This window comes from Urocampus carinirostris, chromosome 1 (assembly GCF_059441175.1).
Source record: "Urocampus carinirostris isolate Australia breed hairy pipefish chromosome 1, RoL_Ucar_1.0, whole genome shotgun sequence".
Taxonomy (NCBI): domain Eukaryota; kingdom Metazoa; phylum Chordata; class Actinopteri; order Syngnathiformes; family Syngnathidae; genus Urocampus; species Urocampus carinirostris.
Genome location: NC_142349.1, coordinates 65,873,950 through 65,900,152, shown reverse-complemented (window position 1 = coordinate 65,900,152; position 26,203 = coordinate 65,873,950). Strand labels below are relative to the sequence as shown.

The 26,203-nt window shown below is 39.7% G+C and overlaps 1 protein-coding gene across 1 annotated transcript in view; it reads right to left on the bottom strand.

The window, feature by feature from the left end:
• Positions 1-1,010: 1,010 nt before the first annotated feature.
• kcnn1a (potassium intermediate/small conductance calcium-activated channel, subfamily N, member 1a) overlaps positions 1,011-26,203 on the bottom strand; it is a 176,618-nt gene continuing 151,425 nt past the window's right edge. Inside the window, exons 6-9 of the mRNA XM_088348762.1 lie at positions 24,872-24,982; positions 20,964-21,091; positions 10,785-10,854; positions 1,011-1,669 (exon numbers count right to left, since the gene is read on the bottom strand). Of these exons, the coding sequence (XP_088204888.1) occupies positions 1,364-1,669; positions 10,785-10,854; positions 20,964-21,091; positions 24,872-24,982 (615 nt within the window). The 3' untranslated portion in view covers positions 1,011-1,363. The remainder of the gene's footprint in view (positions 1,670-10,784; positions 10,855-20,963; positions 21,092-24,871; positions 24,983-26,203) is intronic.

The window sequence follows — 26,203 nt, the reverse complement described above, 5'->3', positions numbered from 1 at the left end:
AATTAAATATGGGAACATTAATATGAATTTTATTTTTTGAAACCTGTTTTTTTAGATTTATTTGGGTATTCTATGTATTTCAAATAGTGCTATTTTATATTCATTTTCCCAAATGGATTTTTGTATTTTTTTCAACTATCTTGCAAGGTATTGTATTTATTTTATTTTATTTTTTTAAATCTGTTTTTTTTTTTACTTTTTAAACCATGTTTGTTATTTCATTTTGGTAATTTGGATTTATTTCAAATGGTGTTATTTTTAAACCAAAATGTGAGAATTTATTTCAAGGTCATTTATTTCTAACCATATTTTAAAATCTCTTTAATTTTTTTACGTGATTTTCAAATTAAATCTGGGAACATTATTATAATTTTTATTTTTGGAAACCTGTTTTTTAATTTATTTGAGTATTTTTTTCAATTATTTTGAAGAGTGTATTTTCAAATAATAATTTGTTAAATATTTATATAATTTCTTTTTTTTTTCATTTATTTAAAAATGAATTTTAAAAAAAAAGGGAATTTATTTTGAGATCCTTTATTTATTCATTCGGTCAACGTCGGCTTTTCTGGTCCTCCGTTTCGCGTCATCTCGAGAAATATCCTCTTCGTTGATAATCGGGAATGTATCTGAAAAAGGGAATGCAATGCTGTCGTCGGATCGTTAACATCGTAAAAAAGCTCTGAAATTAGTAATTAAATAACCCCTCTACTATTTATACATTCAGGCACTGAAAAATCACATGTCAATATGTAACTAAAAAAGATAGTCGCTCTCATTTCCCCCCCCCCCCTAAGAACGAGGAAGCTGAAACCTCGAAGTTGGCAATTGTGTAAATTTCCACTACCCCCCGCTAACGTCGGCCCTCCTTTTAGCGCAGTCAGTTGTCGTTTTTTTTTTTTTTTTTTTTACGCTAACCTACAGGAAGAATCCACGACGCCGGTCTTGTTTGAGGAAATCTTCCGAAATTCCGACAGACCCCGGACCCCTTCCCCCCCGGGTGGTTAAGGACTCTCCGGTGTGATATCCAGCTCTCACCCCAGCGACCTCGAGTCAATTTTAAGGGCTTTTACAAAAAAAGCTAACTTGGACAGCCATACAATGGCTAAAACATAAACCATATCTCTACTTTTATCTCGGTTTATCAGTCTTTTTTCTTTTCTTTTTTGTTTTTCAGATGCATCGGTAGTTTGTCACTGGTTTCCGATCCCGCCCCCTCTTTCTACTGGAGTTGGTTTGATCCGGTCCTGCTCTGAAACAGTCATCCGGGAGAGGAATCGGTTCGGGGATTCGACGGATGTGAAGAGAGAGAGGTTGAGTCCAGTGCAGGAACCGAGCGATGGTGATATTTTTTGTCTTTTTTTTATCCGCTATCGGAGGATGTGTGCGGTGCTGTGGAGGGAGAGCGCCGCCTACGGGCGGTAGACGTCCAGGAACGCTCGGAACGTTCGGAACGCTCGGATGCTAGCGAGGCGGGGCGGAAGCGGTGTACGAAACCGTCCAGGAAGTCTTGCTGCTGCTGGGTTATGGCTTGGGAGATGAGGCAGGGCAGCGCCTGCAGGCTGCCCGTCACCGAGTCCAGTTTGTCCTCCAGGGTTCCGATTCGCTTGTCCAGCTCCTCGCTGCGTTCCTGGAGTTCCGACACCAGGTCGTACATCACGTTCTGCGTCTGGAGGCGGATTGGTAAAACGTGAAAAACACGTATTTGTTATCGGTCAGGGTTCTTCCCCTTTTTCATGGCCAAATTCAAGCACTTTTGAAGCCTTTTCAAGGCCAATTTTTACATTTTTCCAGAACAAGAAATCCATAAAAAAATATTTTTGTTGTTGTTGTTGACTTTGGTGACTAAAATATAGTCGATATCTTGATTTGAGTTCTGATATGAATTACTAATCCCAAGAAAATGGATTCAATGAACCAGCCTGATGGAAATGCACACACAATTTATTAACACGGAGAATTAATGTTAAGGAAAAAAAGATTATGGGAGTTTTCGACCGCTGAAAGTTACTACTGCAACCTCAGTGGAAATGTTTAAATCTAGACTTAAAACACACTTCTATTTTGATCACATGACCCTGATTTTAGCTAACCTGCATTAGCTCCCTGTTAGCTTAAGATGTGATTTTAAGCTTAAAACACACTTCTATTCTGGGTCGGCAGTAGCTCAGGAGGTAGAGCGATCGTTTTAGGATTAAGGGATCCCAGTTCAAATCCCGGCTTGTCCGTGTTACATGTCGAAGTGTCCTTGGGTAAGACACTGAACCCCCCAATACCCCCAATAAGCAGGTTAGCGCCTTACATGGCTGCACAGATCACGGCCGCTATTGGGAAATGTGAAGCACAATGTAAAGCGTTTTTGCAAGTCATTGACTTGAAAAGCGATATAGAAATGCAGATCATTTCATTTCATTCTATAGCATATGAATAACCTATATTTTAGGTTGACAATATCTGATAGATAGATAGATAGATAGATAGATAGATAGATAGACGGATAGATAGACAAATACATAGCTAGATAGATGGATGGATACAGTAGCTAGCTAGCTAGCTAGATAGATAGATAGATAGATAGATAGATAGATAGATAGATAGATAGATAGATAGATCGATCGATAGATAGATAGATAGATAGATAGATAGATAGACACTTTATTCATCCCCGTAGGGAAGTTCACACTGTGTATCATTTGCCCTCATGCAGGTTTTAGATCAGGTGATGGTGTCGTAATAGTCTGTAGTTTGCAATAATCTGTGGTCTGTGCAGCCCTATGAGACTCTTTGTGACTAAGGGCTATACAAATAAACATGACTTGACTTGATGTTTGCACAATACTCTATGCTATTTTGAGCTAAACGATAATCCAAGTTATTTTTGTGGGCTTGAAACCTTACCTAGTACTTTGTCAAATGTGATCACAATCGAATAAAACTAAAAATATATTTCACACATTTTTCTAATGGTTCCTCTAGGCGTTTCCAAAAGTGACCATTTGGAAACCACCAGTTCACAGCCCTTAAAACTTTGCAGTTGGGCATTTTTTTTAGACATTGTAAAAGAGTTGTAAATATTTGACTTCTCTTTCTATGATTGTGCACACCTGCGCGTTATAATGGTGCCTAAAAAGTAATCACGATTGGCTTTGCGCGCGTTTACCTTTGACTCTGATTTGAATACACAATGAAATGTGTACATATTTATGTTGGGAAGCTAAGTATTTTTCAGGCTGAAGAGGTCATGACGTTTTTTTTGGTTTGTTTTTTATTAAGGCCCTTATAAGTTGAAACCAGCTAAGGACCATAAAAAAAGCTTGCAATTGGCCAAAAGTGGTGTCAATCAAAGGGTCATAGGGTAACAAAAGTATTGAGAATAATAACGTTAAAGGTTTAATCTACAAAGAAAAATATTAAACATAAAACAATTTTAACTTTTTTCATACTCAACTAAAGTCAGCAACATAGAATCCCTGAGTAAAACACTTTTTGACCAATCACAAGAGAAAAATTGCGTCTCAAAAGGAAGTGTCTCTTGATTGGTGGGTGGCCGGCTCCCGTCATCCACTTCCAAGAGCCGGCTCATAGAGCCGTTTTGTTTATGAATGACACAAGTTGGTTGCCACCACATTCACCAATGAATACAGCACTGGTGCTTTAAAATATTGGGATACATTTTTTTGCGACTCAGCCCTCATTCGCCTTTTCTTTCGGGGTGATTTTTTTATGATGAAAATATCCTATAATAGGAGAGAAATGGAACAAAGCTTCTAATATCCATCCATCCATTATCTTACGCGTATCAGGGATCGGGTTGCGGGGGCAGCAGCCTTAACAGAGAAGCCCAGATCTCCCTATCCCCAGCCACTTCTTCCAGCTCATCATGGGCGAGCGGCAGCCTTTCCAGCAGCTCCGTGTTATTTCGCCCTTTTTGTGATTTATTGTTTTTATTGTCTGCTTCTATTTTCGGTGTTTTTCGTCCCGTTTGACAACTACACTTTGGATTACTTTCTATCCTATGGTTATGGATTTTAACACACAAAAATGCGTTTATTCGAGGAATCAACTCCTTGCCCTGAAGAATTCTCGTGCCGGCGTGATGAGGGGGTCCTATCGTGGATGCAGAGCCGGAGCTAAGGTGAAGGCTAAGCGGCTAGCGGCGTTATGATAAGTCTTCGGTACCGTCCGTAATTATGGGAAATGAAGTCTCTACCAAATAAGACCGACGAACTGGCTGTGCTGGTGTGAAAAGCATCAAAGCGTACAGGGAGTGCAGTTTGCTGTGTTTTACGGAAACGTGGCTCACGTCTAGCAACACGGACGCTAACGTGGAGCTACCCAGAGCTACCCGGCTTCAGCGCTGGTTAGACAGAGACACAAAAGCCTGCAGGAAGCAGAGAGGAGGCGGACTCGCTATCTACGTGAACACGAGGTGTCGTAACCCTGGGCACAAAGATTTCCATCTGTTGCAGGGACGTCGAACTTTTGGCCTAGCGTGTGACGTCATCCACTCCGCTGTTGCTAAACTACAACACAGCACCCCGAGGCCATCCTGTTAATCTGTTAATAAACAACAAAAGGATACTGCTGGAAGTGTGAATTTCCCTCAAGGGATGAATAAAGCATCTATCTATCTATCTATCTATCTATCTATCTATCTATCTATCTATCTATCTATCTATCTATCTATCTATCTATCTATCTATCTATCTATCTATCTATCTATCTATCTATCTATCTATCTATCTATCTATCTATCTATCTATCTATCTATCTATCTATCTATCTATCTATCTATCTATCTATCTATCTATCTATCTATCTATCTATCTATCTATCTATCTATCTATCTATCTATCTATCTATCTATCTATCTATCTATCTATCTATCTATCTATCTGTCTATCTGTCTATCTATCTATCTATCTATCTATCATCTGAGGGGATCCCGAGGCGTTCCCAGGCCAGTCTAGAGACATTGTCTCTCCAGCGTATCTTGGGTCATCCCCGAGGCCTTCTGCCGGTGGAACATGCCCGGAACACCTCCAGAGGGAGGCGTCCAGGTGGTATCCTCATCAGATGCCCGAGCCACCTCGATTGGCTCCTATCAATGCGGACGAGCAGTGGCTCTACATAGAGTCCCTACCGGATGACTGAGCTTCTCTGAGTTACCAGCCACCTTTGTAACACCTTTGGGAGACTCTAACTTCGAGAAAACGTCCTCCATAAAAACCTTTGTGGAGTTTGCATGTTCTCTCTTTTTATTCTTTTAATTTCTCTTTAATTTTTGGCTTCTTTCCACAACCGAGAATAGAAAAAAACCCCAAAGAGGCTGAGGATGTTCTCATTGCACCATTAAACGTGATCTCTATCGTCTCCTTCCTTCATGCACTACACTCGTGCTATTCTCGATTCAGCGTTTTTTCTTTTTCGGTACGCTTCACGGCTTGATTTAAACGTAAAAGTCACCCTTTTTGTGTGTCACTGGCTGTAACTCTTCATTTTTCCAGAGACCAGATTTTCTGCACAGTGGGTGAAAAACACTGCTTTACACAAATCAGTACCAAAAAATATAAATCAGCTCGAAATAATCGTCAACCTCTTCGACAGATCATGTCTAAGTTGTGGACGGGTGATTAAAACCCATTTTTGCCCATCAGTTAAAAGTTATCTGGACTAGTGTTGGGAATAAAGGTGTTTTTTTTTCCAGTGTGTTACATTGAATGAAGCGGTTTTCCGGTCCCTTCATTACGTCATGTCTCACCCTTCAAAACTAGCAACTTCCGTACAGTAAGATAGCGATTACGAAAATACTGTTTACTAAAGTGCCGAAAGAAAAGGCGAATGGCGGCTGGTGCGACTCATGTTGTTTGTGAACGAAACAGCTCTGTGATCTTTGCGATATCCGTATAAACATTTTGGTCAGGATGATTTCTAATGTATTTCTTATGAAAAGTCTATGCATATTCCAAATCTTCCCGCTATCTTCAGGCAGTGGGCAGGGGACAAGATCAAAATCCCAATCATTTTCATCCATTCCAATGCATTTTGCCATGTCTATTTCAAATCAATCCCCTATTCACATTAGCCCATCACAATCTTTGATGCAACGTTCCCAGAGAATGTATGCCATTCTTCTGTCCATAGACAAACAAATATCTCTATGAGTGTCTTTATGGGACACCTTCCCGATTATCACTGACTGACTGATCTATTCATGCAAAACGACACTAAAGGAGATTACGCTGAGTGTCACATCATGGCGTCAGTAAAGAAGAGGAGTCGAGAGGACCGGACCTTAGAAGAAAAATTAAAGATCATACAATATTGTGTAGAGTATTCAAGGTTTGGTCAGAATTCAGTTTGGCAACGTCAGAAAATGATCGAACAATGTCAAAACATGTGAAGTGAATACTGTGTTTTAAGTCAATCACATAGATATGCTATCTGACTGATACTGATGGAATGTAAGGTTGGGGAGGAGGACGTTTGCTTGCATTTGCACATCAAAGGTTGCCGTGACAACTCTACCACAGGGGGCCCGCCCATCTCAGGAGATTGGAACCCAGAGCTGGTACACGTCTCACATCGCAAAGGCAGTCTGAATTTGGCCAGCCAGAAGGCAACAGGGCATGTCCTAACAGGAAGAACTGCACCCAGGCCCTGGCCGGTCCTGACCTGGTCTCAGCTCAACGGGCAGCTAGAGAACCTTGCCAAGTCAGCAGCCAAACTTGATCAAGCTAGTGGCCAAACCGGTGGGACAAAGCCAGCGACCTCAGAGAGGCCTCCAGCAGTCAACCTCTGCTCCAACACGCTGCATCCAGTGGTCCACGTCACAACCGTCTTAAGCTTACCAGGATCCTTCATTGCTCTACAGCCGAGGACACAAAGGCTGGGCCGTCATCTTCATTGATGCAGAACTTTGCAGAAGATAAGTTATTCGTGTATTTTCTAGGAAATTAAATTTTAAGGTCAAGGGGTCTGAGAATACCAGGCATCGGCTAATCCGGATACTCTGATACTCGATAACCAAGTTTTACTGTAATTATGTTTTAGAAGTAATGTGCCCAACCCTAGACATTATACAACCCAATTGGGCAAAATAACCCAAATAACATCCTCACCCAGAGATCCTCAAATGATAATTTCTCTTAAATTACCAGCGTGGATGATGGAACGAGTGGAGGAGAAAACATCGGCGGGGAGATTGAGAGACGGGAAGAGTTGCTGTGATTTGGGGGACTCAGCAAAGATTTTATCCAAGTCCCAATTTAACAACCGCCTTCTCCATTTATAGGCCGAGATGCTCTTTAATGTCTGAAAGTATTAGCTTGGTGCTCCTCACTCACTTAATGAGGCTTTCAACACTGCCAGTTTCCCAAAAATATGGCAGAAAAGGACAAAATGCTAACTGAGATCTACTTTCAAGAACTTTGTTCAGCACAGCAGCAAGTTTTTGGTGAATTTGAGGAAGGATATTTGTGTTGCCGCAGCGAGGCTTTTGACTAAGACAAGAAAGTTCGGACGGACTTTAACAGATCGGATACAGGTTGTGTACTTGCAATAACAAAATGTTAGGTTAACCCCAACACTTGTAATAAAACCTGCACTCGAAGAAGACACAGAGACGTGAGTATAACTTACTTGCAAGGAGAATGACCGGAGACTGCCCTTACAGTCTACCAGACTCACTCTAACTGGCAGTCTCCTTTGTCCTTGCCTTTTATTAAATTAGGAACGCCCTCATTTACATATGGTCTCTTCTGCTAAAGGGAGGGGGGGTGAGAAAAAACAGTTGAGACCTGTTTTCACTAACAACATGTTATCGTATCAACAATATTACTACTATTGAACTAGGCGAGCATGGCACACTAAGCAAGAATAGTATGCAACAGTAGAATAACATATTTACAGTTTAAATCCATCACAAAACAGGATTTCCCTGCATTGTGGACCTAGCCTATATTTCATACTACCAATCAATAGTGGAATATAGTAGCAAGGTTATATCTAAAATTGTAATTTAACAGTACAGAAGTTATTTGTAAAGAAAAATAAATGATTGAGCCAGGTAAATTGGTTTTGTTCTTTGGTTTCAATGTTTACACAAGTATTAACTAACTAAATAAAGAAATATAGGTTATTACTTCACGTATTTTGACTATCGCAGGACCTTTTTAGAAACGTGACTCTCTCAAAAAACAAGGGATTGGCAGCTTTAAGGCATGTCCAAATTTTGGCCCTGGGGGCCAGTTACGTTAGGCTTTGTCATAAAATTAACAAAATGTGGCCGGCCAGTAATGTTGACCGCAGTATGAAATACATTTGTACAAAAACTTTTTATAAAATCACCATTTCACCAGGTGGTTAGTAGCCCCTAGGCAACCTTGCTTTTGGTGTTCCGTGAGAATATTAGCTGACCCTATTTCCGACATGGTGAGTGTAGATAAAAAAGGAAAGTTGACTGTGAGGGCTGCCGCTTCCAGGACCGGTGCAAAGTGGAGTAATCCAAAACAACTGAGTCTGCCTAATTTGCCAAGAGATTGTGGTTGTTTTGAACGAATCAAAAGGCACTGCCAGAGAAAACATGCCAACTACAAAAAGATAACTGGAAAGGAACGCCGTGAAAAGGTAAAGCAACTGGAAGCTGTTTTAACGGCACAACGGCGCTTCTTCACGAGTCAAATGAAAACGCTACAAAGGCGAGCTACGAGGTCGCCACGCTGATCGCCAAGCACTGCAAACCTTGAATTCATGAATTCATTTAAGACTGTTCAAAGAATGCCAGGCTGAATAGTCAGCCCTCACCCATTTTCACCTTACCAAATCTGGCCCGCTTTCTGAAAAGTTTGGACACCCCTGCTATACCCATAAACTAAAAAATATGATTGTGCTAGTTGCGTCCCTAAAATGTCTATTTCCTATTGGTTGACTTCATACAAGATGCTGATCTGCTATTGGTTTAGTCACGGCATCATGAAAATATCAATATGCTGTTGTCTTAACTACCTCCAATAATGCTCCTTTGTTTAGAATCTCGTGTAACAAACTCTAATTTGTTGAGCTATGGGTCCCAAGAAAAGGAGAAGCCAGAACGTGATAACAATAGAAACAAATACATACGAAGAAGGTACACACTCGGTCAAGAATACGCCTGTATCCAATCAGGGATTGGAACAACTATTAGAAAATAGTGAGGCGGTTCAATCAACAAAGTCTTTTGGGCATGGTAATTCTCACAAGTGAAAGTCTTAAAATCAACTTTAATTTCAATCCACCGTCTTCTGCATCCACCCACTAACTTTACCGTACCACCTCAAGTGGCGTCACACCAAAGTTATAGTACACCATACAGCGACGTCTGTCCCTTTAAGTAGAGAATTTTATTTTTTTTCCAGGAAACCAATGATATAGCTTTTGAAAGTCTGCCTTTTAAAATCACAAAAATGTTCAGAAATAATGGAAAAAATACTGGAAAACAACTTCAAGTTTAATATGACATTTTTTCTATATCTTTCCAGACACAAATGAGGGGGTTCAACTTTTTGAGGGTGCAGGCTGTGTACTTTTTGGGGGTGAGGTAAGGTAACGGTCCAGTTAGGCAGGGTTGGGTAGGGTTACTTTAACTTGATTACTTTCAATTACTTTTGGATTACTCCAATACCAAATATGCTAATAAAAGACAAAAGAAACTAAATATGACCTGTTTAATATCTATTCCCAGTTTTGTCCCCAACTATTTTTGTCTTGTTTATTATTCTCTCCAGTTTTCGTTCCCGTCTTGTTTGTCCTGTTTATTTTCGATATCCTGTTTCATTACCAATCCTGTCTGTCCGTCCTGTCCGGTATCGACCTCATCTGTCCGATATCAACTCGGGCAATTGGAATCGATCTCGTCGGTCTCTGGCTTCCTGTCATTCCACACCAGACGGCTGCCTAACGTGCATGACTCCCCATTTCCCGTAAAATAAACGCCTTGTGAGAGAACGTCACGCGTTTGGGTCCTGATCCTGTTCTGGTTCTTGACAATTATAGTATCTTTTATTGTGATATTCGTCCCAGCTATCAGTAAAGTACACCGAAAATGCATGTTAACCCACTAAAAGCATTACACTATAATGTAAACAGGGTTGGGTAGGGTTACTTTAACTGGATTACTTTCAATTACTTTTGGATTACTCCAATACTAAATATCCTAATAAAAGACAAAAGAAACTAAATATGAATAAAATGACTAAATTTTGTGCAGGCTTGGGGAGTAACGGAATACACGGAACGGCAAAAATGATGTCGGCAAGCTGTTTGGATTTATTTTCATTTTGTTTCTGTCGCATTTTATGTTCGTTTTGCCAGAGATCAAAGAGATCAAAGCCAGGAGAGAAAGCTTACCACGTGTTGTGAGTCATCATTTTATTCATATTTAGTTTCTTTTGTCTTTTATGAGCATATTTGGTATTGGAGTAATCCAAAAGTAATTGAAAGTAATCAAGTTAAAGTAACCTTACCCAACCCTGCTGTTAGGACATGCCCTGTTGCCTTCTGGCTGGCCAAATTCAGACTGCCCTTGCGAGGTGATACGTGTACCACTTTTGGGTTCCGATCTCCTGGGAGGGGCGTAGCCCCTGTGGTGGAGTTGTCACGGCAACTTTTGATGTGCAAATGCAAGAAAACCACCCCCTCCCTCACCTTACATTCACTGCAAATCTATCACAGAGGGGTTATTCCTCAAGACTGTTCAAAGAATGCCAGGCTTTAAAAGGACTGGTTCATGAACGAATACAACTTGCCTTCGCCAGGTCCACCAAAGTGTTGGCCTGATCGTTGAGCTTCCTCTGCTCCATCTTCACACTCCGCAGTCTGGTTGGAGAAGGTGGGAACACAAAGGAAAGAGCAAAAGTGGAGGGTAGTTCGAGGTCATGATAAAAAAAACAAAACAGGAGGAAGAACAACATATTATCAGAAGCGTTTTCGCGCTCGTAAGCTGCAATACAAATGAAAAATCACATGCATACATATATATATAAAACCGATACATATATATGTATAGAAATTCAAGCATTTCCTGGTCTCGGTCAATTCAATAACAAAACCAATACATGCAATAACCACGGAAGCATATTCCATTTTGCGTCTCTCCGAAAGCAGATGAGTCCACGTTTTTATTTTCCGGCGTCAGTGAAAAGAGCGCGTGGAGTACATTACTATCCTTGTTGTTTCATTGCAATAGCTGCAGGAAGCGTTAGCTAAACTTGCCGACCAAGCATCAGATAAGTCACGCAGCCGGCGCGGCTAATGTAATGAGCTCCGACGCCGCTGCCAAATGGAAATTGCGTCCACGTTATTGTTAACGTTTAAGGTTTTTATTTGCGTTATTAGTCGGCGACAATGCAATATGCTTCCATCGCCGGGCAGCCTTCCCGTCCAAACATTTGGTTAGCACCTATCAAAGAAAAACAGAGCATGCCCATCGTCACGGCAACACCCAGTCCAGTGCCAGGAAATCAAACAAAATATATCTATTGTTCTTTTGTTTTTGGAGGCGTGCAAGTGATTGTACACAATGAGATGTGTGTTTTTGTGGATGCCACAGATGAGGGGGGCCTGGAATGAGATGTCGGAGTACATTCTCGTATAAGGGTACGGTCAGGGTTGGGTAGGGTTACTTTAACTGGATTACTTTCAATTACTTTTGGATTACTCTAATACCAAATATGCTAAGAAAAGACAAAAGAAACTAAATATGAATAAAATGACTCAATTTTGTGCAGGCTTGGGGAGTAACGGAATACATGGAACGGCAAAAATGATGTCGGCAAGCTGTTTGGATTTATTTTCATTTTTTTTCTGTCGCATTTTATGTTCGTTTTGCCGGAGATCAAAGAAATCAAAGCCAGGAGAGAAAGCTTACCACGTGTTGTGAGTCATCATTTTCATATTTAGTTTCTTTTGTCTTTTATTAGCATATTTGGTATTGGAGTCATCCAAAAGTCATTGAAAGTAATCCAGTTAAAGTAACCCTACCCAACCCAGAGGGTACTTCTGCGCCAAAATTGCCCAATAACTAATCAATAGATCGACAACTCACCGATTATCAGAGTAATTGTTACCTGTTGTTTCGATCAGTGGATTAGAATCCTTCTAAGAATTGTAGCATTTGCTAATTATATGTGTATTATTATTTTTCTACTTTGAAGATTTTTTCACTTGTTTTTCTAGGAAATTAAGATAGGACAATGTTTTTTTTCTCATTTTTTGTATATTTTCTTCTAAACTTGGTCGAAAATATTGTTTAAAATGAACAAAATGATCCGCCATTAGCGCGATTGGATAATTGTGTTTATTTGATAAACAGGAATCATTTTTACAAATAAGCAAGAAAAAACATTTTATTGTGAAATAATAAATTTAGCTTATTTTGGTCACATTTCTTTTTTTTAGATGTATTATCGTAGTTTATTATTAAATAATTGATCAAAAATAAACATATTCTTGAAATAAACCAAATTATCTCATCAAGTAGTTGTAGTAGTAGAGATAAAGTCAATTTGAGATACAGACGCTGCCCAACTTACGAATGAGACGATCGTTTGTAAGTTGAATTTGTTCGTAAGTTGCTTCAGTGCTATATTTTCCATGTTTGAGGTTTGTATAAGTATGTTCAAGGCTTGTATGGAACCTGTATTGTTTTGGACTAAAAAATAAAAATTTAATAAAATAATATGCTCTATAAAGATAAATAAAGGTAAGTTTAACTTACTTTTGGAAGATAAGCTTCAAAAGGTCCTCGTCCGTGGTAAAAAGTGGCCGAAAAAAAGCGATCGGACCCTTTTCTCAACCGCATCAAGCTCTCTTATTCCACTTTCGTTTCAAAAGAAACGGCTCTCCTCTTCTTTATACCTCACACCAACCATATTGAATGGATGCGCGAGATGTGAAACAATAAAAATGTCAAAGTTCTTAGCGCACTGGGGATACAATATAGAATGTTTACACATGAACTAGGAAGAGGAAGCGGATTTCTTCTTCGGGGTGGATGCTGGGTGACCTCTCACAGCGCCACACGCCAGTAGTGGCGGAAAGAAGCACTACAATAATGTCCTCTACTTGGAAAAAGGTGCACACAATACAAAATCTAACTTACAGCAATGTCCGGATAAATTTATTTTTATGTATCTACCATTTATCGTAAGTTGAATGGTTGTAAGTAGGGGAGCGTCTGTATGTCTTTGGCAGCCAACATTTGACCGATTTATCGATTCATTTGTTATTTTCTGTAGTCATTTGTCAGAAAAGTAATAAAAACATGTAGAAATTTGCCTCTAAAACACACACTTTTTACTTTTTTAACATTGTAGTTACCAATCAGCATGAACCATTTTACATGTAAAGGAAAGTAACGTGGGAATAAAAGCCGTTAATTATCATTTTTATTATTATTATCATCTTAACCCTAAGTTATTACATTCAAAAAATAAGCAAGAGAAAAACTAAAATCTGGAATTCACATTTTGAAATTTATGTTTTAAAAATATATATTTTCTAATTAATGAAAGTATTTTAACTGCCATTACCCTGCTTGTTGCGAATGCTAATATGCGCAAAAGCTACAATTGGGAAATTGTACATGGAAACAAAATAAAGAAAAAAAAATCATTTTTCAAGTGCACACACATAATAAAAATGTTATAAAATCTGTTCCAAGAAACCCTTAATTTTACTGAATATGAAAAATACCTCTAGGCATTCATCACAAATAAATTCTCATCTTAAAAAAAAATTAAAATAAAAAAAATCAACAACTCCTTAGCATAATTTTCCCTAAAATAGTATGGCTAACATTGGATAACATTTCAACTTTTTCATATTCAATCAATGTCTAAAAAACAAATGATGAGAGATAAAAATAAAATAAAATAAAAACCCAGCATTTGCCCAGTCAATCCCATTACTATCTCAAATATTGCCATCCCAGCGACCCTTTCAACCCTGATGCGAACTGTGGGCGTGCACAATGGGTTTTGTGGGCGCGGGTTAATATAGCCTGCATAGCAGCTATATTAATCATGGGCGAACGTAGCACGGGGCGTCGGCGATGAAAATGAAGCTCAAGCTCATTCTCTGCAGGATGCTCCTTTGTTTTCGCACCCCCCCCAAAATAAATATCAAGTATATTTATAGAAAAAGATAGAGGATGAGAAGGGGAGAGAATGAGAGTGAGAGAGAAATACAGTGGGAAATATAAAGGAAGCTGAACAGAAAGAGAGAGAGAGAGAATCAGAGAGAAAAACTATAAAGAGTAAGAGGGAGGGAAAGAGAGAAAAACAGATGGATAGAAAGAAAGACAGAAAATGAAACAGACAGAGAAAGAGTAACAGAGAGAAAGAGAGAGAGAGAACGAGAGAGAAAGAGACACAGAGAAAAAGAGAGATAAGGAGTGGGAATCGGGGAAATAGGGAGATTTGGAGAAAGAGAGAAAAAGAAAAAATATACATAGAGCCAAAGTTAGTAAGAAAGAGAAAGAGACAAAAGACTCTATAGAGAGAGAAAGGCAGAAATAAAGAGACTGATAAAGAGCAAGAGTTAGAGAAAGAAACAATAGGTAGAAAGAAGTAGAGGGAGAGAGAGAGGAGGAGTTACCAAAATAAAGAAAGATAGACAGAGAGATAAAAAGAAATGCAGGCTTTAGAGAGAGAGAGAGATGGCGAGAGGTAAAATTGATGAGAGTTAGGAAGCCAAAGAGAGGGATGAAGAGGGACCTGTAAGAGAGATAGAGAGAGAAGAGGGATAGAAATAGAGAGAGAAAAAAAAGTTAGGGAGAGCATTGGAGAGAATAGAAAAGACAGCGTGAGACAGAGTTAGGGAAAACGAGTAAGGGAGACGGAAAAAAGAGAGAAAGATGAAAGAGAGCTTTAGAATCGGTGAAGGAGAGATGGGAGAGATTGAAGTTAGAGCAAACTAAAGAGTTTGAGATAGAAAGAGAGGGAGGAATAGAGAAAAGAGAGAATTTCAGAGAGCTTTAGAGAGTTTGAGAGAGAGGTAGACATTAAGCTAGAGGAAGCTGGAGCGTTAGAGATAGTAATCAAGAGAAATACAGAGAGAAAGCGAGTAATTGGAAGAATTAGAGAGAGAGAGTTAAGAGTGAGCTTTAGAGAGTGTGTGAGAGAATGAGACATTAAGTTAGAAAAAGCTAGAGAGTTAGAGATAGTTACCGAGAGAAAAAAATAGAGGAACAGTTATTGAAATAATTAGATGGATGAGAGAGAGCCTTAGAGGAAGTGTGAGAGAGATAACGAGACATAAAGTTTGAGAAACCTAGAGTTAGAAATAGTTAGCGAGAGGAAGAAAGACAGGAAGAGAGTTTTTGATAGACTAAGAGAGTATGAGAGCAATAGTGAGATATTAAGTTAAAGAAAGCGACACATAAAGTTCGAGAAACCTAGAGAGTTGGAGAAAGTTCGCGAGAGGAAGAAAGAGAGTAGGATAGTTTTTGAGAGAGTATGAGAATGAGAGTGAGAAATTAAGTCACAGAAAGCTGGAGTTAGCAATAGTTAGCAAGAGAAAGAAACAGAAAGAGAGTTATGGAGAGAATTAGAGTGATACGAGAGAGCTTTACAGAGAGTGTGAGAGAGCTAGCAAGACATAAAGTTAGAAAAAGCTAAAGAGTTAGAGATAGTTAACGAGAGAAAGAAAAACAGGAAGAGTTTTTGAGAGAATAAAAGAGATGAGAGAGAGCTTCAGAGAGAGTGTGAGAGAGATGGTGAGACATAAAGTTAGAAAAAGCTAGAGAGTAAGAGATAGTTAGCGAGAGAAAAAAAGAGAGGAACAGTTATTGAAACAATTAGATGGATAAGAGCGAGTCTTAGAGAAAGTGTGAGAGATATAGCAAGACATAAAGTTTTAGAAACCCAGAGAGTTCGAGATAGTTAGCGAGAGGAAGAAAAAGAGGAAGAGAGTGATTGAGAGTTATTGAGAGATTGAGATTTAGAGGGATGAGAGAAATATTTAGCGAGAGAGTGAGAAAGAAAGCAAGACAAAGTTAGAAAAAGCTAGAGAGTTAGAGATAGTAAGCTAGAGAAAGAAAGACAGGAAGAGTTATTGAGAGAATAAGAGAGATGAGAGAGAGCTTTAGAGAGAGTTTTAGAGAGATAGCTAGACATAAAGTTTCGAGAAAGCTGGAGTTAGAGATAGTTAGCGAGAGAAAGAAAAACAGGACGAGTTTTTGAGAGCATAAGAGAGATGAGAGAGAGCTTTAGAGAGAGTGTGAGAGAGATAGCGTGACATAAAGTTAGAAAAAGCTAGGGAGTTAGAGATAGTTAGCGACAGAAAGAAAGACAGTAAGATAGTTTTTGAGAGAATTACAGAGATGAGAGAGAGCTTTAGAGAGAGTGTGAAAGAGATGGTGAGACATAAAGTTAGAAAAAGCTAGAGAGTTAGAGATAGTTAGCAAGAGGAAGAACGAGGAATAGAGTTATGGAGAGAATTCGAGTGATAAAAGAGAGCTTTACACAGAGTGTAAGAAAGCAAGCGAGACCAAATTAGAAAAAGCTAAAGAGTTGGAGATAGTTAACGAGTGAAAGAAAGAGAGGAAGAGAGTTATTGAGAGAATTAGAGAGAGGTGAGAGAGAGCTTTACAGAGAGTGTGAGAGAGCTAGCAAGACATAAAGTTAGAAAAAGCTAGAGAGTTAGAGATAGTTAACGAGAGAAAGAAAAACAGGAAGAGTTTTTGAGAGAATAAGAGAGATGAGAGAGAGCTTCAGAGAGTGTATGAGAGATGGTGAGACATAAAGTTAGAAAAAGCTAGAGAGTTAGAGATAGTTAGCAAGAGGAAGAAAGAGAAATGGAGTTATGGAGAGAATTCCAGTGATAAGAGAGAGCTTTAGCTTTACACAGAGTGTAAGAAAGCAAGCGAGACAAAATTAGAAAAAGCTAAGGAGTTGGAGATGGTTAACGAGTGAAAGAAAGAGAGGAAGAGAGAATGTGAGAGAGAGTGTAAGAGAGTGTGAGAGATTGAATTAGAGAACGCTAGAGTTAAAGAGTTTGCAAGAAAGAGAAAGAAAAAGCGAAAGTTAGACAACACAGAGATAGAGAGTGAGAGATGAAGTTAGAGAAGACAGAGATAGAGTAAGTCAGCAAAGAGATAAAGAGAGAGAGAGAGAGAGAGAGAGAGAGATAATATATATATTCCCAAAAAAAATCCCAAATCCCAGCATCTATTTCCATTTGAAATGTCATTCTTTCTTTTTAAGCATCACACACTGTGTCCATGCACATCAAAGGCAGACACGGAGGAGGAGAGAGAGAGTGAGAGAGAGACAAAGGGAGGAAACATAGAAGACTCAACTTACTTCTGAGCTCTGCGGTGATCGAGCAAAACAAAGACAGAACACAGTACAGGTTTAACCGCACGACATTCACCAAACCACCTTCACAATTGCCACTGGAAGCACGGGGTCAAAGGGGGAAGGGAACAGAGGAAGGGGAAGGGGGAGTATTGGGAATGTGACCTTGAATTGAAGTGTGTTTGGGTACCACTTAGACTAGGGTTCTGGAACCTTTTCGACCCAAAGAGACATATTAACAAAATATTTTGAATCCTTTTGGAAGGGAGAGAGCCGTACCAGATTTTTTAAGACAAGTTTTAGCAAAAACTAAATTTTCTGCGCATTTTAGTTCAATATGTGACCTTAGATGATTTGCTAAAATATATGAAATAAGAATAATGCCTTTGTCCCATATCATCAAATATACCACTTACGAACTTCCTTAAAATCGTTGAGGCATATCTTAACTTTCATTTTTTCGTAACAAATGGTCTCAAAACAAGGTGCAAGCAGAGTTCGTTTGTAAAAATGTCACTAAATACTGCAAACAAAGATACTGACGTTGTCATGGTTACTGATGCGAGGCACCTGTGCCCGTTCCTTTGGTGCCAACAGCCCTGGTCCCTGATTGGCTCCCTGCCACTTTTTAAACCCCCCGGCTCCTTGTTACCAGCGTCAGACCGTTATGCGAACCTATGCTCTCAGCTAGGCAAGCTTTTGTACTCTCTGACATTATCCTGCCCTGTTTTCTTGCCTGATACCTGTTGCCGACCTTTGTCCGGACCCGTTTTTGCTTTGCTCCTCCGTCCCGGCCATCGACCCGTTTTGCCCTGTTTCCTGCCTGATACCTGCTGCCGACCTCTTTTCTGGACCCGTTTCTGTTTTGCTCCCCTGTCCCGGCCATGTTTTCTCGCTGTCAACGACGACCCTCGCTCGACATGGAAGTTCCACTTCCGCGTTCCTGCCATCAGCTACCCGTCACCGACGATCATCGGATCGTGGAGGCAAGCACTGCTCTCTTTCTTTATAAAAACTGAGTAAAACGAACGCTATTGGGTCCTGTCTCCGTTCCTGGCCCGTGACAGACGTATTTACCTTCGGTGCTGATGGCAATGGGCAGAGAGAAGTGCACTGCGCCCACTCCGACCGCTCACCCAATTAAATTGCTCTGTGTGCCTGGCTAGCGTTTCTGGGTGTTTACCGTTTTTCTGTGGGTTTTTATCATTAACTGTCTCAATACTAAACTCAAAAACTAATAGATTCCTTAGCGATGTGCATTCAAAACTGGGTTGGTGTGACAGCTTGACTGTAAACTGTAGTGGGGAGTATGCTAATTATATACTGGACCGAACCATTTTTGCTATTAGCACTAAGTCAGCTATGCACGCACTAGGCTCAATTCCTGGGTTAGGGAATAACCCTAACCCCAACCCTGACCCTAACCCAGAATTGGATTGCTATAAATGAGATTTCCCTAATTGTGATTTTATTTCTGGGCCCTGTGTACTCATAAAAAGAGCCTTAAATGGCTAGCAAGCCCCTGAGTTAGAGGTAAGATCTTTGGCCCTGAACCCAAACCCGTGTTGGGTCCTTAAATGTCAATCAATTAGTTTGGTTTTGGGCTGAATTTTCTTTTTAATTATTCTTCCTGTGGTGTGATTTAATCTAATTATTGTTAACAACCACTAGATGTAGCTATCGCTTTAAGAATGAGCACCGCTGCTTGTTTATAGCAGTGACAAACTTCTTGAAATCCAGTTCTATGCAATGCCATCTTGGTTGTTCTGTAAGTTCGGAAATAAATAAGTGTTCATCTTCCATGAATCAGTGGATTAAGGTCACACTCGTCATTACTATTTTTCTGTTTCTGCGATTGATTCAAGGCACTTTGGGGGACGGGGTCGGCCAAAATCATCCCTACTGCTCCCGAGTCCTCACAAATAAAACATGAAAATCCTGGTTTGCTTCGGGCTTGGTCCCTCAATTCAAGTTCGTTTGTCAGGCTTGGGCTGGGCTTTAATACCCGCGGGTCGGGTCAGGCTGGATTCTTTTAGACCTGATGTTTTCTGTAGTTTGAGTGTGTGTGGGCTCGACACAAATAAAACTACCCATTTTAAATACATAAAACATACGTACTATAATCATTTGCTATGTTGCGCTTCATACTGATTTACAATTTTTTTGTAATCCACCAAAGCGGAACTGCGCGTAAGCGGACGCATTCCAATACAGTAAACCCACCCTATATCACGGTTACTCTACACGGTTTCGATACAACACACGGTTTCAGACAACACACAGCAAATGCCATCACGAGGGCAAGTCGCTGAAGGCTCGTTGTCTGTGTGTGTTGGGTGGGTGTGACTGTCTGTGGGCAGTACTGTGATTGGCTGGTCTATCCTGTCAGTCAAACAGCAGGGTGGGCACACAAGTCAATGGGTCCACCCAAAACAGACTGTGAAGCACGGCAACAGCTACTATTTTAGTGGCTTATTTTGTTGAAAAGAAATGCATCAATTAAATCAGACTCTAAGAATAGTCAGAAAAGCTCAAAGAAATCGTGATCACCTGTGGGTGGTCCGTGGATTGTTATCGGGTCCGGGAAGAGACTGACACAGCGTCAAAGGAGAACTCAATAGCGGTGCCACAGGCCTGGCCTACTGCTACAGCTAGGCTATGCAACAACTCTCACGAGCTACTTCTGCCGAGCCTGTATCCCACCAACGCCAGATCCATTACTTATGAAACGGATGTCCTGGAACTTCACTACATTCTTGCGCCTTGTATTCTAATCATCACGGAGACCTTGCTCATCCCTGATGCTAGCATGCAACTAGCCGGCCGCTCTTTACATCGCTTTCTTACACTGAAAGGAGAAGCCCTGCAATTTTGTTGTACTGTCATGACAGGAAGACCATTTGACTGCAATTCTGTGTTCTGTGTTTGTATTTGTAGATCTATAGTTTCGTATAAATTCTATTTTTCTGAATAAGGGTTTCTACTTTGCGGGTTTTGACTATCACAAGACATTTTTGGGACGTAACTTCTGTAAAAAACAAGGGTTCACTGTCGGTCTCATCCCAAATTGCTGCAAATTGGGACTTGCAAAAGGGCCTTTGTCCGGAAGTGTGCTGTTCTGGCATGTCTGAAATATAATTCACGTAATCCATTATCTTCGGTTGACTATTGCTGACAGTAGAGGGTGGCAGAACACTTTTTTTTCATTTCGGGACGCTAAGGCATTCCACTCTGGGTCGTCTTAAAGGAACTGCACTGTTTAGGCTGTGATCCATTATCCCTAGGCGACTATTGCTGAGAGCAAAATCCAAGAGAGCAAATTTGTTTCATGCGTGGTGTCTTTTTTTCATTCTTTACGCCTAAAATGAAAAGCACCCATGTGGCCGCGAACCATTATGCCTGGTCAAATATTGCTGCGAGTAGGTTACAGGGCTTCTGGTGCCTATTACTGCGAAAAACAAGGGATTACAGTATTTCATCTTTGTTTTAATTTGTCATTTAATTGTTATGTACATCATATGTCTGTTCATAGTGTTGGATTTTCCTCCCCCCGTGCGACTTATACTCCAGTGCGACTGATCATTTATGCTGGAAGTAACGATTTCTCGGTGCAAACGCGAGACTTACTGGTGAATGGCTTGAAGAAACTTGCGTTGGTGTTTCCGCACCTTGGCGTGATCGATTTTCTTGACCAACTTGGTGTGTTTGTAGATGAGCCATGTTTCCCTGAGTACATTGGCAGCTGTGTTCTTAACCTGGGGAAAAAACGTATTTTCATAAGCAGTGTTCGCACATTTTTAGCGCACGAGAAAATCTAGCCAGCGCACAAAAATCAGGGCTCAAAATTACTAATTAAGAAGCGAATTTAAGTCAAAGTTACAGTGCATGAAGGTAAAAATACACGGGTTCCCCTGACGTTGTGTCCTAAATGCGGTATTTTGAAGTCGAACGAAGTTGAGTAAAGTTAGTAGAGTATGTCGTTGTGAAGATCCAGGGATACACCACCTCGTGTTAGCAAGTCCGCCTCCTCTCCGATTCCCCCCGGCTTTCGTGTCTCTGTTTAGCGGCGTTGAAGCCGGATTGCTCCGGGTAGCTCCGGGTGGCTACACGTTAGCGTCCGGAATGCTAAACGTGAGCCACGTTTCCGCAAAACACAGCAACTGCGCTCCCTGTGCGCTTCGATGTTTTCCACCAGCACTCGATGATCTTATTTGGTCGTGAGTTCGCATTTACATGATTACGGATGGTACCGAAGACTTCTAACGCTGCTTCGCTAGCTCCGGCTCTTCTTCCACGATAGGCCCCTTCATCACGCCGGCACGAGAATTCTTCAGGGCAAGGAGTTGATTCCTTGAATACACGCATTTTTGTGCGCTAAAACCCATGTCCATAGGATAGAAGTAATCCATAGTGTAGTTGTCAAAACGGGAAGAAAAAACACCGAAAATAGGAGCAGACAATAAAACAACAGTGCAGCTGCTGGAAAAGGCAGCCGCTCGTGGCAGCGCCAAAAGAAAAGAAACAAAAGGAAGAGAAAAAAGAAGGAAAAATTAAGAAAAAAAACTGAAAAAAAGAAAGAAACATAAGAAAAAAGTAACAGCTAGGAAAAAATTAACACAATGAGATTTTTTATAAAGGAATCTAAAAAAAAGTATGAAAAAACACGGAAAAAAGAAGAAAACGTTTGTGTTGCATTCAAATAATTTCCAATTATATCAAGTGAATCTTGTTGCCAACATTGTAGTTCCACTAAAAAATGTGATTAAGTACAGTTCTGTATCTTGCAACCGACTAAACAAGCCCCCAAAAATGTTAATATTATGCGACAAAATAATCAGGGAAAAAAAAGAAATGGAAATCTTGTGAAAGAATTGTTGTAAGGGAATATTTGATATTTTATACGGATGCTTGTTAATTATTAGAGAGATTATGGAAAAATATAACGTTTTAGTTATCGTTGCGATACCCCCGATTGTCATGGTCGCCTTGGCGACCGGTCTGCCCCGCCCCCTGGGCACCAGCTGAAGCAGTCCAACTAATTGCGTGTCAGCTATTTAAGGCTGGATTGTGGGTTTTGCGGGTGCTGGCTCATTATACACATTGTCCGTTCTGTTATGCCTTGTCCTGTTTGGTTGAGTTGGAAGAAGCCTGTGTTTGCACGTTTTTGTTAAAGCCTGTTTGTTCTGTCTTGTCCCTGAGTTATGGACAACTTTTATTTTGGTGAATAAAAGTTTTGGATCGTCACGCAATTGAGTTCTCCCTTCCTGCCTCCTGCCTCCGTTCTGGTCCGGTCACCCCTTCCAACTCGTGACACCGATAAGTGGTCACTTGGACTGAGGTTATTAAATTCCAGGCTGACGCTATTTTTCTTTTCCTATACAATAATAAAGTCGTGTCTAAAAACGATAGTAAATAATAAAATTTTTGTGGTTTGTTTAGATACAGACAATCCCCTACTTACGACCATTCGATTTACGCAAAGCGGTAGATACAAACATTTTTTTCGGGATGTCGAAAAATATCAGGACAGGACATTATTGTAGTGCTTCTTTCCGCCACTACTGGCGTTTGGCGCTGTGAGAGGTCACCCAGCATCCACCCCGAAGAAGAAATCCGCTTCCTCTTCCTAGTTCGTGTGTAAACATTCTATATTGTATCCCCAGTGCGCTAAGAACTTTGACATTTTTATAGTTTAATATCTCGTGCATCCTTTCAATATGTTTGGTGTAGAGTGTAAAGAAGAGGCAAGCCGTTTCTTTTGAAACGAAAGTGCAATAAGAAAGCGTGATGCGGTTGAGAAAATGGTCAGAAACGCTTTTTTTTCAGCCAGTTTCTACCACGGAGTAGGAAGTAGCCTAACTTTTGAAGCCTATCTTCTAAAAGTAAGTTAAACTTAACTTTCTCTTTACAGAGCATATTGTTTTACGAAATGTTTATTTTTTTAGGACAAAACAATACAGGTTACTTATATAGACCTTAAACATTCATTCCATACAAAATATAGCAACAAATTCAACTTACAAACGATAGTCTGGAACCTCGTTCGTAAGTAGGGCAGTGTCTGTACTCCCCCAAATGCGTTTTTATCATATTGACAGAACGTTTCGATCATTTCAAGTATTTTTCGTTTACTACAGCTTCAAGTAGTATTTTTTTTAGTTTTTTTAAAGGAACACTTAATGGTTCATTTTGTCATGTACTAATAGAATATGATATGAAATGTTACTGTGTAGGACAGTGTTTTTTTGTAATCAACCAAATACTCTTAACCATTTTTTTTGTTGTAGTATATAAAAATAGAGGTAATACTTTGTTTCTAAAAGTCTTTGATCAAATGAATTCAAGATATTTGCAAGGAAGGCTGTTTCCATTTCCTTTTTTCACTTTTTAAAATTAAATGAAACTGACAAAAATATTATTTTCAAAATGTTTGCAAAGAATTTGACTCTACTTAAATATTTGTTGTATTTCTTATTTTATATCAAAATATTTTTACAAAAAAGAAGGAGCTAAAATACACACAATTATATAGCATTTGCAATATTAAATAATTTAGTAAATAGTAATACTTTTTTTTCTTTCTTTTTTAGTGGTTTTCCTTTCAATTTTTTGCACTCTTTAGAAATAAAATAAAGTGCAAAAATAACAACAATTTCATTTTTTTTTTAACATTTATGCAAATCATTTTGATAATTTTATATATATTTCTATTATTGTAAAGGGTGGGATGCACAGTTGGAGGTGTTGTTAAAAAAGTTTAAAATTGAATATGTTCTCTATTAAATTTGTGTCTCCAATCCCCCAACTGAGTTCAAAGAGCCTTTGTTTTTTTCCACAGTGCCTATCTGCTTTCATCTTACTTTTACCCTCGGCAATGGAGCGCATTACGCTGGAGGAGAAGAGGCGAGGGGAGATGAGGAATGGTGACAGATTTCCCTTTTTTTCTTTTATTCTAGGATGAGAATGGTGAAAGTAAGAAAAGGACTGTCCCAAATACAGTCCAAATACCAACCCAAACCCACAAAAAGATGAAAAAGGAGTTTATTCGATCGTGTCTAAGAATTTCACATTCTTGCACGCGCAACAAAGGAAACTTGACAGAAGCTGCAATGAAATTTTCAGCCAGAAGATGGCATCAGCAAGTAGGACAATTTGAAGTTATGGATAGCACGTTTGATTTTTAGGTGGGGAAAAAAAAAATCTTGTCTGGACTTAATAAAGGCTTTATTGACTCACTCACGAATGAGTTTAATGCTACCCGGCTAGTGTCCTGGATTCAGTGGCGCCCTTACGGCTTAAATCACGACCTATGATGAAACTAGATCGCTTAAACAAGACTGCCTATAACTGCCTATGAGAATAACCTATATTTTATGTTGACAAAATAAGGGGATGGTGTCATAATAGTCTGTAGTTTGCGATAGTCTTTGAACTGTGCAGCCCTTTGAGACTCTTTGTGATCAAGGGCTATACAAATAAACATGATTAGACTTGACTTAAAATCTTATTCATATCAGTGAGAATTTGTCACTTACTCGTTTGCAGAGTTGCGTATCCATCATGAAGTTGTGAACATGCTTCTCTGCCTTGGTCAGCTCCAGTTTTCTGGCCACCACAGCAACCACAAGTGCAGTGCAGCCAGCTCCCTGTTACACACAAATACACTCAGACTCGCAATATACATGTTGGAACATTTATAGTTTTACAGTCAGTACATTTATAGTACATTTATTTCTTTTACGAATGAAAACAAAATAATAAATAATGTCCCTGTTTTAAAGAATTAGATTTGATATTTAGTTTTGTAGTAATTTAGTAGTATTTATTTGAAGTATTTCTGAAGAAGTAATTTTGTTGTGGACACACAAAAGGAAAGCAGGGACAAAGTTGGCATCCAAAAATATTTTTATCAGTTATTATTTTTTAACAGTAGTACTATTTGCTATTGTATATACTGTCATTACATTTCGATCGTTTTCGTTTAGCTGGCCGGATGAAAAAGCCTGACGGGCCGCAAGTGGCCCGCGCGCCGTCCTTTGCCTACCGCTGCAAAAGAACCACCTTAAGTGGTCAAATAATACACACTGTCCTTTAATAAACCAAGAAAGGACTATTTCGTTAATGTTAAATTAAAACACAAATTTTGGAGGTGTGTTGACGGTATTAAAACACCGGGTATCGGTATCAGAAGACAGTATTCAATCAAGTAAATTCTTGTTTCAGTGTTTTGTTTTTGTCACGGTTGCCAGGGCGCCCAATGCGTCTCATTGACAGATAGGCTTTCCGTCTTTTTAAGCTCAGTGCTCTCATTTTTCCTTTGTCAGTCTGTCAACAAACCTCTGCCCCGCAAGACGTGGGTTCTGACTCGGTCCTGGTCTGCTGTTGGTATTTCCTGTCCGGTATTGTTCCCGTTTATTTCGTCCTGTTAAATATCGGTTTCCAGTTTCTGTCCATTTTTGTCCTGTTTATTATTTTCTCCAGTTTTCGTTCCTGTCTAGTTTGTCCTGTTTATTTTCGATATCCAGTTTTATTATCTATCCTGTCTGTCCCTTCCTGTCCGTTATCGACCCCATCTTTCCGATATCAACTCGGGCAATTGGTATCGATCTTGTCGGCCTCTGGCTTCCTATCATATCACCTGACGGAGCTTTTATCGTCGCCGGCGACTTTAATCGGGCATGTTTAAGGACTGTACTTACCAAATCCATTCACCACGTAGACTGAGCAATTAAAGAAAAAACACTGGACCGTGTGTACAGTATGATCAAACATCTAGTTGGATCCCCCCATCTCTGTCTGTCCCTCACCCCCTCATACACCCCATCTCCAGAGGAAAACAAAGCCTATACAACAAAAACATTTAAAAC